The sequence below is a fragment of the Elephas maximus genome, chromosome 21 (genome assembly GCF_024166365.1).
Source record: "Elephas maximus indicus isolate mEleMax1 chromosome 21, mEleMax1 primary haplotype, whole genome shotgun sequence".
Lineage (NCBI taxonomy): Eukaryota > Metazoa > Chordata > Mammalia > Proboscidea > Elephantidae > Elephas > Elephas maximus.
This window is the reverse complement of record NC_064839.1, coordinates 39,989,493-40,002,934: the sequence shown is the minus strand read 5'-3', so window position 1 is coordinate 40,002,934 and position 13,442 is coordinate 39,989,493. Positions and strand designations below refer to the sequence as shown.

At 38.9% G+C, this 13,442-nt stretch overlaps 2 protein-coding genes and 1 non-coding gene across 4 annotated transcripts in view; all 3 read left to right on the top strand.

Annotated features, from left to right (window-relative positions):
* The window catches only part of SF3B3 (splicing factor 3b subunit 3), a 54,567-nt gene that overhangs the window by 8,434 nt on the left and 32,691 nt on the right, over positions 1 to 13,442 (top strand). For both annotated transcript variants that reach the window (XM_049863592.1, XM_049863591.1), the window contains exons 6-8: positions 2,253 to 2,365; positions 4,326 to 4,463; positions 5,514 to 5,617. In XM_049863592.1, coding sequence (XP_049719549.1) covers positions 2,253 to 2,365; positions 4,326 to 4,463; positions 5,514 to 5,617 — 355 coding nt within the window. The remainder of the gene's footprint in view (positions 1 to 2,252; positions 2,366 to 4,325; positions 4,464 to 5,513; positions 5,618 to 13,442) is intronic.
* Positions 4,050 to 4,127, top strand: LOC126065234 (small nucleolar RNA SNORD111). The gene has a single exon (XR_007514780.1). It is a non-coding gene; the product is annotated as a small nucleolar RNA SNORD111 (small nucleolar RNA).
* On the top strand, positions 9,855 to 10,603 carry LOC126064501 (60S ribosomal protein L7-like). Its single transcript, XM_049863604.1, has one exon. The coding sequence runs from the start codon at positions 9,924 to 9,926 to the stop codon at positions 10,452 to 10,454; it is 531 nt and encodes a 176-aa protein (XP_049719561.1). The 5' UTR covers positions 9,855 to 9,923; the 3' UTR covers positions 10,455 to 10,603.

Below are 13,442 nucleotides of genomic sequence, written 5' to 3'. Positions count from 1 at the left end.
CTACCGGGGTCCTTCTAGTCTCAGTCTGGGGGCCAGGACCACCAGGGTCATACTAGTTTCATTCAGACCATTAAGTCTGGTCTTTTTAAGAGAATTTGGGGTCTGCATCCCACTGCTCTCCTGTTCCCTTGGGGGTTCTCTGTTGTGTTCCCTGTCAGGACAGTCATCGGTCGTAGCCAGGCACCATCTAGTTCTTTTTGTCTCAGGCTGATGGAGTCTCTGGTTTATGTGGCCCTTTCTGTCTTTTGGGCTCATAATTACCTCGTGTCCTTGGTGTTCTTCATTCTCCTTTGCTCCAGGTGGGTTGAGACCAATTGATTCATCTTAGATGGCTGCTTGCTTGGCATTTAAGTAGGTCCAGAATTTTGAGGGAAGCTTTTATCATGTTGTAAAAGGTACATATTGCCTTTTAAGACAGATTTTTCTAGAGTATAGAAAATGAAAAGCTACTGAGCCACTTCATGAGCCTGACATAATTTCATTACCAAAGGACAGTAACAAAAATTTACAGGATGGTTCTATTTATAATTATAGATAAAAAAATATAAAATTTTAGCAAATTAAATTCAGTGTTTTAGATACATCATAGCTAAGTTAGATTTTTGTAGGAACTCAAAGATTATTTAGCATTGGAAAATTAGTTTAATTCATTATATTAAAAGACTAAAGAAAGAGAGCTGTATTCGTAGTCATTTACATTTCGTTAGACTTGGGGAAGACAATGATTCCAGTCCTTTCTGTTTTTTAATCAGTTGCACTTTAATTGACAACTGTCTTGGGGGAGGATTTTGAAGAAGACTAATACAAGACATTACTTTTCTTTGAGCATTAAACCTTGGGAAGAGACTTACACTAAGCAGGTGAACCTTGGAAAGTGTATTACACATCTCATTCCTTACTTCAACCTATTATCATACTTTCAAATTATGGCGACTTAGTTCAGTCAACAAATACTTTTTGAGTGTCTACTATTAGTATATGCCAAGCCAGTCTACTAGGTCTTGGGATTACAGTAGTGAAAAATTGGCTATTGCCTTCCTTTGTGCAATATGGGGGATATAGTCAAGTAACAAAAAAATTGCCATCGAGAATGCCAAGTGCCATGACAGCATGTGGCGGAGAGAAGTAACCCAGGGAAAGGAAGGGAGTATGCTGGTAAAAGCTTTCTGTGCTGTCTTAAGCTGAGACCTGAGGACTAGTAGGAGCTAGCTAGGTACAATTAGGGGTGGTAGAGGAGGGTGTCTGTTAAAGGGAACAGACAGCACATACAAAGGCCCAAATGCAAGGAAGAACACAATCCAGTCTGAGAACTGAAAGCTCATTATGACTGGACCATTAGAGTTCTAGGAGTAGGGGTTGGTGTGGTTAGCTACTTAAAGATTTTAGACAGGGGAATAATAACCTGGTAAGATTGACATTTTAGAAGGATTACTGACATTTTGTCTGATGGAATGGAAGATACTTAAGACTAAGCAGGGGAGACTGTTCAGGAAGCTATTTCAGTAATCCAAGTAAGATAGTGGCAACATGAGAGAAATAGATAAACTTAAGAGTTGCTAAGGATGTAGAGTGAAAAGGGCTGGGAGAAAGGTGTGGGAGGGGAGAGAGTTGAAGAATGACACCCATGTTTCTGGTTTGGCCTACTGGTAGATGGTAGTATTCTCCTAAGATGGAGACTCCAGAAGGTGGAACCGTTTTGGGAACAAACTTGAGTTAGTTTATGAACACATTGTATTTTTGAGGTGCCTGCGGAACACCCGGACCCTGGTGGTACAGTGTTTAAGATCTCGGCTGCTAACTAAAAATTCAGCAGTTCGAATCTACCAGCTGTTGCTCAGAAACCCTATGGGGCATTTCTGCTCTGTCCTTTCAAGTTGCTATGAGTTGGAATTGACTCGATGGCAATGGGCTTGGTTTGGTTTTTTTGGTGGAACATCCGTGTGGAAGTGTCCGGTAGGCAATTGATTATTGGTCATAATCTGACAACTGAGTTCTGGGCTTGGAGGTAAAAGATTGGATGCAATTTTAAAAATCTGAGCAAGTGCTGGGTGAGATTCCCCAAACCTTCCATATAAACAAACTGCTATATCCATGTCTGGCATGAATATCAGGAAGAAAAAAACACTTGAGATGTTTCTCGGCCTTGGGCACAGTGTACCTTCATCACGTTGTGCTGAAGGAGAGAAGGAAGTAAAAGCTAAATTCTTGTAATTCATGGTTTTATCAAATCACTGCTAAATTTTCTTTGACAGTTCCAGGAGGGTCAGATGGTCCAAGTGGAGTACTGATCTGCTCTGAAAACTATATCACCTACAAGAACTTTGGTGACCAACCAGATATCCGTTGTCCTATTCCCAGGAGAAGGGTAAGGCTCTTATTTTCTTTTTTTTTCAAGGTAGTGTGTGATCTCTTAATTTATCTATTATCGAGTTTGTTTCTTTATAAATGCTGTTTTTAATAAAGTGAGAGGATTATTTTAGTAAAAGTAAAGCGAATTTTTTGAGAAAAGAAATTAAAAACTAAAGCTTATTAGTTAAGAGGAACTCATGGGCACTGTCATTTTGAAATTTCTGAAGATTTCTAGTTTGGAGAAGCCAGACGTCTTTGTTGAAAATAAATTGTCTTTTTTTTTTTTACCCCATTTCCACCAACTTTACATTTTGAAAAATTCCAGTGTACAGAAAATTTAAAAAGAATAGAGTAATGAATGCCTGTATGCCATTCACTAAGATTCACCATTAATGTTTTGCCATATTTGCTTTTTCTTCCTCACGATATATCTACATTATCACATGTATTAGGCTAAAATACTTGAAAATATGTTACAGACAATTCAAGAATCCTCTAAGATGTAGTTCCTAAGAAAGGATATTTTTCTACATAGCCATACTAGTAATATCACGCCTAAGAAATTTAACATTTTGTAGAATACCACTATCTTTATGTATAGTTCATGTTTAAGTTCTGCCTATTTTAATCCAGAATCCAATCAGGGATCACATATTAAATTTTATTGTAGTGTCTTTTTAGTTTCCTTTAATTTAGAGCATTTCCTCTTACCGGTTGGTTGGTTGGTCTGTTTGTCTTTGGTCTTTTATTATATTGACAGTTTTGAAGTTTACAATAATTTTCATATAGACTGTGCCACAATCTGTTATGTCACGATTATATCCAGGTTAATCTTTTTGATAGCATTATTACATAGGTGCCATTCAGGACACATCAGCTGGGTCAAAAATGACTCGACACCTAACAACATTGGTTCGTTTCATTGATGACACTAAATTTTGGTCATTTTGTGATGTTTAGGTAATCTCTTTATTATAAAGGTATCTTTTTCTTTTTATAATTAATATGGAAAGTATAGGGGTGATCTTTGTGACTGAACATCCCCTTCACCCAGTGGTTTTGGTATTGATTGATCTTTTCCCTAAATTGGTTGTTACACTGGTGTTTGCAAAATGATATTTTGTTGTCTTTTAACTATACTATGGAAATGACTAACCGTATCCCAAAATAGAATATAATGAACTCCTGTGTACTCATAATCCAGCTTCAACAATTACCAACACATCAGCAATGTTGTTTTATCTCTGCTTCCCCAGTCTCCCTTCCCCCCCGATTATATATGGTCCTTTGAATATTTATAGGCCTTGGGGTTAAGCCTTTTAGAATTTAGCTGATCTAGCATACGGTATCTGAGTGAGATTCTGTGAATTTTAGAAAACCTGATGGGAAATTTGTCAAGTTAGGTATGAAGCTGTGGGTAGTCACTCGGTTTGGTTGATCACACGTTTACTGAGTACCTCACTGTACTAGGCAGTGCACTTGGCTTTGCGGATACAAAGAAATATAAAACATGTTTTGCCCTTGAGAGCTTGCTTAGTGAGAGAAGTACAAAATGTTGAAAACGTTTTAAACAATTTTTCAAATCTTAACCAAGGGGAGTCATTGTGGGAGGCATTTGGGAATCATTAAGTTACTGTAGAACAGAGCTGATGATAGATAGTTTGGATGGAATGTTGTGGTTGTATGTGAGTGTTTATTCACAGCCTGAAATGATGATTCTTTAAATTTCATGTCTCTTCTCTGGAGATACTGCTTGCCTTACTGATCTGATCAGGCTGTATGTAGAGTGCAACTGTGGCCATTTTTTGATGCCCAGGCTTTGTTACATAGTTGGAGCAGACAATAATTTTCAATTACTATGTTTTACTGTCTAGGCTGGCAGGCTTCTCTGGGTCAAAGCTTGTATAGAGAAGCCCCAGGTGCCTCTGAATAAGAAATACTTATTCCTAAGATGTTCGTGTGTCTGACCTTTCTAGAATGACCTGGATGACCCTGAGAGAGGAATGATTTTTGTCTGCTCTGCCACCCATAAGACCAAATCGATGTTTTTCTTTTTGGCCCAAACCGAGCAAGGAGATATCTTCAAGATCACTTTGGAGACAGATGAAGATATGGTAAGCAAAGCGTGGATGGAGGGGGGAAAAAAATGAAAAAACCCCTTTGTTGTTGTTAATCTAGTTTAATAAAAGTGCTGGTAATCTTATTTTAATATAATTAAGTAATCTTTTTTAAAAATGTCATTTCTATGTACATTTAAGGCCTACAAAGCTGTTTCATACACCGTTTTTGTTTACAACCCTTGTCTGAGATAGGACAGTTTAATACTTTACAAGTTAATGAAAACAGAATGCCTTGGAAAATGGTTGCAACTAAGGTGTTAAAGCCTAGTTTGGGACCGGTATATAAATGTAGGTTTTCTCCCTCTGGTTAATGGATTTCTGTTCTTATAGCCTCATGTGTTATAACACTGAGTAATGTCACTTTCTAGTGATTATTTTCAGGTGGTAGAAATTGGTTTGAATAACAAGAGCAAGCTCTCCATGTTTACTGAAAACTGGTAATACATATGATCTGTTTACTTCTTTTGTCTTACACAGGAGCTCCTTGAACAACTGTCCAGTTCCTTAGATAACTGTTAGATCAAGGAGTCTGCAAACTTTGCTTATTATTAAGGCCAGACAGTGAATATTTTCAGTTTTTGTGGGCCATACGCTCTTTTCAACTACTCAACTCTGTCATTGTAGCACAAAAGCAGCCATGGACAGTATGTAAAGAAATATGCACGGCAGGCCTATTTGCTCCCCCGCTGCCCCCCGGTTTAGATAATAGAGTCCCTGGGGGGTACAAGTGGTTGACATGGTTGGCTGCTGAAAGGCTGGAGGTTTGAGTCCACCCAGAGGCTCCTTGAAAGATAGGCCTGGCGATCTACTTCAGAAAAATCAGCAATTAAAAAGCCTATGGGGCACAATTCTGCTCTGACACACGTGGTTGCCGTGAGTCAGAATCCACTGAAGGCAGCTGGGTTTACTGGTTGGTTTAGATGCTAAGTACAGCATTTTTTTCCTACTCTGTCTGTTGCTAACTTATGATAGCACTGGGCTGTCTGTGGTCTAGCTGCAATTGCCTACACATTGGAATCTTTTTTCTTTTTCCTCCCACTCCAGGTTACTGAGATCCGGCTCAAGTATTTTGATACTGTGCCTGTTGCTGCTGCCATGTGTGTGCTTAAAACAGGCTTCCTCTTTGTAGCATCAGAATTTGGAAACCAGTGAGTAATCCTTTTATTACCATAGTTCATCCTAGATATTGTTAAAATCGACAGGAAGTGTGACTTTAAGACCAGAGTTTTTCACAAGAATGTCTTAGTCTTTTCGAAACAGAAGTTTTGTCCTCCTTCCAGCATTGCGTTCTTTCTCATATTTATCTTCATTTGCTTCACTGACTTCACTCAATACCTCTGTGGGTGGCTGTAAAAATGTCTTTAGAAATGATAGCTTCCATTAGCTGGTTATTTTACTGAGTAAATATTTATCAGAATACTTAATATTTAAACATAAGTTCCATAAACACCTCACTTGTACAAATCTAAAGTTGAAGCCTATCAGTATTCTCTGCTCAAATCAGCAGCCCTCCCAACCTCAGTATTTTTGTAGTAACTAACAGGGCGGTTCTAGCTCTTCAAGTATATAATCTCAACTTGTGTTGTCCTGCACCACTTTCAAGTACTAAGTTTTGTTTTTTCTCCTGTAGCTCTTTTTTGAGGTGCTAGTCTGAACTAGTGCACTAGTTGTAAAAGTGGCGCTAGGGCATCTGACCTCCTCTGACTTCGCGAGGGGGAAGAGAATCAAGATCAATAGCCCAAGTTTGATTTCCTATGAGATGAGGGTCAGACATGCCTTCCCTCTCCAACGCTTTAACCACTTCTGACTAGCCATCCTTCCCATGATACTGTACTCTGCTGGGTTTAATTCACTGCAATGGCCACACACAAAACTCAGACAATTCTTAGGATTTTGAGGTTTATTAGGAAAGTAACAGGTTATAATCCAGAATCAGGAATGACTCAGGATATAATTTTTTCGGTCAGGATGGCTTTTCTGTTGTGCCTACAGGCAGGCCTCACCTTCAGCCCCTGGGTTCCTGGGCCCCTCGGCCTGGCCTCTGCCCTGCTAGGTAAAGTGTTACAAAGCTCTTTAGCTCTGCCCGTAAGTGCCCAGAGACATCTGACTCCTCCAGGAAGCCTGCCCGAAGGTGCTCAGCTCTCTTACTCTGGGTTGGCTTGACAACTGTAGCCGCCTCACTCTGTCATCTGGGAAGCCCACTGTGCTGTCCTTCTCCGGGTCCTGCTGCCGCAGTTTTTCTGCCACTGCTTTGCACTGTCTCCAGTGTTATAGTGCTCTCTGTCTCCTGGGTCTAGGAGGTACTCAGCACAGGGACCCTAGGTCCGTAGGATGCACCCTACTTCTAGCTCTTCTTATTACTTTGTGTTAGCGAGGTCCCCTCTCTGCTCTGGGATTGGCTCTCTTTTAAGCCTAGTGGGATGGCGTGACCAGTCCTCTCTTTAATGTTTCATACACCTTATTTGCATGGCCTAACCCACCTGGGACTTCATGCATCTTAATTTGCGTTATTACCAAGTTGTCCAGTCCCCTTGGTGGGCCACAAGCACCTTATCTGCATAGTCCCACCCAGTCATTTTGTAAGAGTCACAAGACTGGTGAGAAAGGCCACATAACGATTCTTCACACTGTACTAGTCTTATTGCATTTCACTGCCTTTCCTGCAAAACTCAACCTTTATAGAGTCATTAAGCAAAGAAGACATAACCCTGACAAAGTCATTTTCTCTCTCCCTGTGTTACAGCTTTTGCATTGTAAAATAGAAACCCCTTGCAGTTGAATTGATTCTGACTCAGTGATCCTATACAGAACAGAGTAGAACTACCCCATAGAGTTTCTGAGGAGTGGCTAGTGGATTCAAACTGCCAGACTTTTTGGTCAGCAGCCGTAGCTCTGAACCTCTGAACTCTTCATCCTTGAATTTAAGACCATTAGATAATGCAAGTTACTTATATGAGGTAGCATGACAAGATTTTGCTTTTTAGTTGAGGTTTGGCCAGGGTCTACTGAAGTCTGTGTAGACCACTCAACTAATGCTCAGTTTTCTCATAATTAAAATGAAGATATTGGCTAGGATTCTGTGATCCTCTTTCGTTTCTGCCCTGTCTCCATCTATAGGCCTATCTTTTGCCCAGTCAAGTTGAATTCTTCTCCCATAAGCATTAGTTTTACTTCTTTTACTTTGTTCCTACTGTTTTTGTATTTTTTCCTGGTTTATAGCTCTGATGTGATACTTTCCATCTGTATCCTTTTATTATTTATGTCTATTTTCATCAGTTTCTCATTTTTTTTTTAGTTTTTTATGCAAGGAATTTTTATTGTATAAAAATTATGAAGTGCACGCAAGAAAAATGTTACCCAATAATCTTTCCACCCAAAGGTAACATTGTTTTGTGACTTGTGTATATGTATGTAAATTTTTTACAGAAGTACAGTAATGCATTATATACCATTTTGTAACTTTTTTTTTTTTACACAGTGAATATTTTTCTGTACTGATAAACACAGATCTATAGGTTTTTTTTTTTTTGGTAGCATTGTTTTTAATGTTCAGCTAATATTCTGTTATATGTGTGTATAGTTATTTACTTAAACAAGCTTTATTGCTGGGTAGATTTTTTTTTATTGTACTTTAGATGAAGGTTTTCAGAATAAATTAGTTTCTCATTAAACAATAATAAGTATATTGGGACATGGGTTGCCAACCCCCCAACATGTCAACACACTCCCCTTCTTGACCTTCAGTTTCCCGTTACCAGCTTTCCTGCCCCCTCCTGGGTTCTTGTCCTTGCCCCTGGGCTGGTGTGCCCCTTTAGTCTCATTTTGTTTTATGGGCCTGTCTAATCTTTGGCTGAAGGGTGAACCTCAGGAGTTGACCAGTAAGTCTGGTCTATTTTTTGTGAGTTAGAATTTTGTTCTGTATTTGTTTCCAGCTCTGTCTGGGACCCTCTGTTGTGATCCCTGTCAGAGCAGTTGTTGGTGGTAGCCAGGCACCATCTAGTTGTGCTGGACTCAGTCTGTTATGGATAGACTTTCTTAAAAATATGGTTTCTGGATCAGAATATGTACATTTTCAAAGCTTTTGACATATTGCTATGTTATTTTCCTAAAAGTTTGTACTGATTTCTACTTTTACAGCAGTGTGTGTATCCCTTTTGCTTCATATTGTCAACACTGGATGGGTATCATAAGTATATATAGCTTTGCCGACTTGTTGGGTGAACATATTATTGAAGAGATTGGACTTCATTTGCCTAGTATGTCTTGTGAATTGCTTAGTCACATCTGTGCCTGTTTTCCTTTAGTATCTCTTAACAGTGAGGGATGCTTTATGAAGGCAATATAGCATAGTGTAAACTCTGGAGTCACTGCTTGAACTATAGTCTTGACTTTCATCTTTTAGCATTGTGCCTCATTTTTCTCATCAGATATGAGGATAAGCACTGATAAATTCTTTATGTTGGAAGCATTTAGTAAATGTTGATTACTAACATTTTTATTGGTTTTATTCTGGTACTGTAGAAAGCTTGAAAATGAAGAAAGATCAAATAATAAAATTCACTGTTAATCCTAGTATCTCAGAATAGTCACTTTAATATTTTCTTTATCTACTTCGAATATTTTTACTTTCTAGTACTTATATGTAACTTTTTTTTTTTAAAGAGAGCTGCATCTTTGTGTAAAAATCTGTTAGTCTGCTTTTTTAGATTAGGAGTACTTAAAATTTTTACTTTATTATGGAGAATTTCAAACTTATACATAAGAGAGAATAGTATAATGAACCGTCATCCAGTGTCAACAAAGATCAGTCCATCACTAGTCTTGTTTTAAAACATTTCTACTTAGTCACCCAAACTCTTGAATTATTTTGAAACAAATCCCTTAAAAAACCAATAACTTCTTATAAAATATCTAGCCAGTATTCTAATTTCCCCACTGCCTTAATATTTTTGAAGCTGACTTGTTTAAGTTAGGATTCCTTCAAGACCCACTTTTTATTTGGTTTCTGTGAAATATGATTTTTAATGGCTTCATGTTTTATTTTATGGCCATGTCCTCTATTTATGGGTAGTTAGGGTGTTTATACTTCTTTTGTTATTATAAACAATGCTGCAGTGAACATCCTTGTAGATGTATCTTTGTGTTTGGTAAATGAAGTTGTAGAAAAAAGGTGGGGTGAAATTTTGATAGGTACCGCCAAATTTTGGTCCAAAAAGGTGGCATCAGTTTGCATTCTCACTAACACGTATGAGAGTTTTTTCCTCTCATTACATGACAAAGGATTAATTAATAGCCTTAAAAATTTGTGAAATAGCTCTTTTTCCGGCTGGAACCATGGAGGGTGCCAAAGAGAAGAAAAAGAAGGTTCCTGATGTGCCAGAAACTCTTAAGAAAAAGTGAAGGAATTTTGTAGAACCAAAGATCAAGCGCCTGAGAAAGAAGTTTGCCCAAAAGATGCTTCGAAAGGCAAGGAGGAAGCTTATCTATGAAAAAGCTAAGCACTATCACAAGGAATATAGGCAGATGTACAGGACTGAAATTCGAATGGCTAGGATGGCAAGAAAAGCTGGCAACTTCTATGTACCTGCAGAACCCAAGTTGGCATTTGTTATCAGGATCAGAGGTATCAATGGTGTGAGCCCAAAGGTTCGAAAGGTGTTGCAGCTTCTTCGCCTTCGCCAGATCTTCAATGGCACCTTTGTTAAGCTCAACAAGGCTTCAGTTAACATGCTGAGAATTGTGGAACTATATGTTGCGTGGGGATACCCAAACCCGAAGTCAGTGAATGAACTGATCTGTAAGCGTGGGTATGGCAAGATCAATAAGAAGCGAATTGCCCTGACAGATAACACTTTGATTGCACGATCTCTTGGTAAATATGGCATCATCTGCGTGGAGGATCTGATTCATGAGATCTATACTGTTGGGAAACGCTTCAAAGAAGCAAACAACTTCCTTTGGCCCTTCAAATTATCTTCTCCATGAGGTAGAATGAAGAAAAAGACCACCCATTTTGTAGAAGGTGGAGATGCTGGCAACAGGGAAGACCAGATCAACAGGCTTATTAGAAGGATGAACTAAGGTGTCTACCGTGATTATTTTTGTAATCTGGTCAGTGAATAAAACCGTAACTGCTTTCAAATTGGAAAAAAAAAAAAAATTTGCGAAATAAAGACAGCACTTCAGTCAGTAGAAAGATGAGCACAGAATTTGAGCACGCCTTTCACAGTGAAAGACATGTAAGTTGTCTAGAAATGTATAGAAAGATTTCAAGCTCCTTCATAATTGAAGGAATGCCAGTTTTCACTCAGCAGATTGGCAGACATTAAAAACTTAGATAATAATCTGTCTTTATTAGGTATGTTTGGAAGCAGTTAGGTGCAGACACAGGTGATAGTATCTTCTTGCTCATTGAATCGTGCAGATTGTTTGCTAAGATTATACATCCTGATTTTCTATTAAAAAATCTAAAAGGATTTAGGAATAATACAAGGAGTCTTTTAGTTGTGAAGAAAAATAGTGAACACTTTTTTAAAATAATTTTTATTGTGCTTTAAGTGAAAGCCTACAAATCAAGCCAGTCTCTCACACAAAAACCCATATACACCCCGCTACACACTCCCAATTACTCTCCCCCTAATGAGAGAGCCCTCTCTCTCCCTCTACTCTCTCCTTTTGTGTCCATTTCACCAGCTTCTAACCCCCTCCACCCTCTCATCTCCCCTCTAGGCAGGAGATGCCAACATGGTCTCAAGTGTCCACCTCACCAACATCCCTATCCAAACCATTGTCCAGTCCAATCCATGTCTGAAGAGTTGGCTTCGGGAATGGTTCCTGTCCTGAGGCAACAGGAGGTCTGGGGGCCATGACCCCCGGGGTCCTTCCAATCTCAGTCAGACCATTAAGTCTGGTCTTAGATGAGAATTTGGGGTCTGCATCCCACAGCTCTCCTGCTCCCTCGGGGGCTCTCTGTTGTCTTCCCCATCAGGGCAGTAATCGGTCGTAGCCAGGCACCATCTTGTTGTTCTGGTCTCAGGATGATGTAGTCGCTGGTATTAGTGAACATTTTTTGAGTGCTTGTCTGGCACTGTTTTAATGCTTTTCTTGTATTGTCTTAGTTTAGGTTCCCCTGCAAACAGAGCCTGAGATAAGGACTTAGGTGCAGACAGATTATTGGGAGACAGTTGTTGGAAGCAGGAGTGGGGGATCAGTGGGGAGAGAGTGAAGGAGGAAAAGCCAACATAAGGGCATGTTACTGAGGTTTCTGCTGTGGATAACAGGAGCTCGGGTTCCTTTGGACCTACGGAGAGGCGTACAGAATGCCTCCCAGAATTATCCACCTGAAGGTGGGAACCCACGAGTTCCTCTCTCTCCTTGGTGCACAGTTACCCCGCTGCACATTCTGGTGCTCAGGCAACCTCCCACAAGATAGGAGAAGGTCTTAGGGATGGAGTATAGAAAGTCTACAGTATCAGATGGGATGCTTGTTACAGTGAGATGAGTTGAGCTCATGAGAAATTACGCATTGCTGCTGAAATCTGGAAGGCTAAAGACTTGTGATTTGGGGCATCAGAATCATCTGCTGTGGGTGTTAACTTATTTTAATCCTTCCAACAACCTATTTTTATCAAACACTGATATACAGCATTTACTATGGCCCAGGCACTGTTCTGAGTACTTTATAAATATTCATACATAACGTTGCCTGTGAGATAGTCCCATTATTCTATTTATAGTTTAGGAAACTGGGTCACAGCATTTAAGAAACTTGAGTAAGATCGTATAACTGGATCTAAATCAAACCCAGATGGTTTGGCTCCAAAGTCCCTGCTGTTAAGTATTACACTAAAGTCATGGAAGCTATTTTATTGGGATTGAGCCAAAGCAAACTTTACTGTGATGGAAGTAATGAGCCCAGCATCCACTTGGTTATCTGGCAGTTAGTAGGACACTGAAGGTATCTTTGACAGGCTGGTCTTGTCATCTGTACATAGACATCTTATCTGAATAAGGAGTTTGTATTAGTTAATTTTTTATATGTGTAGGTTTTCTCAGTTCTAATATTAGTCTCTCAAGGATAATGACCCCATTTATTTTTTTCATGATTTAGTATAGAATCTAGTGTTTACTGAAAGCGTTAAATGCTATGGTTTATTTGGTTAGCATTTATTGAGTACTTTCTGTATTTCAGACACTGATTTAGTCATTTTTATCCTGCTTCTAAAAGGCTGCACTCAGTAGTATGCACAGTGCTCTTGTATTGAAGGTCTGGTACATTGCTTAAAGAATCAACATGACCAGTGATTTAGTGTTTTATTTTAGTTGAGCTGCTTCTGAAAAGCTTGTTGTATGTTGGTATATGTTGGTGTGTTGAGCATCAGTTTATGATTATATTTTATTATAGTTTATCTATTCTCAAATTGCTTTCTCTTTCATGGTTTGCCTTTGAATCAGTTATGAAGCATTATTAGCCAGAGGACAAAATGGAAAATGGCAAGATGATTTTGTTGCTTAGATGCAGAGATGTCTGAGTCTCTTTGTTTGGGCAGTAATACTGTAATATCTGTATAGTTTTATAAGACCATCACCAAATCTTGGTTTTTGGTAGGTTTGGGCTGGGTATTGGTTAAAGTAGGAAGTGGTTGTGGATTTTCTTTGCGTTTCATTTATCTATTTGATTTGGTAAACGCTGCTTATTACGTATCATGCATTATTCTAAGTACTTGATACATATTAACTCATTTAATCTTTTGGGAAGATATTGTTATTTCTATTTTATAAGTGAGGCAAGTGAGGCACAGAAAGGTTAACTAACGAGCTTAAGGTTAGGTGGCTAGTTAAGGGGCAGAGCTGGGGTTTGTCTAGGTAGTCTAGCTCCAGAGACTACTTTTAACTGCTATGATACTAAAATCCTTCCACTGTACCAGTTTGAATTCAATAATCGTGTCTCTTCATCCCTGTTCTTAAGAAAAA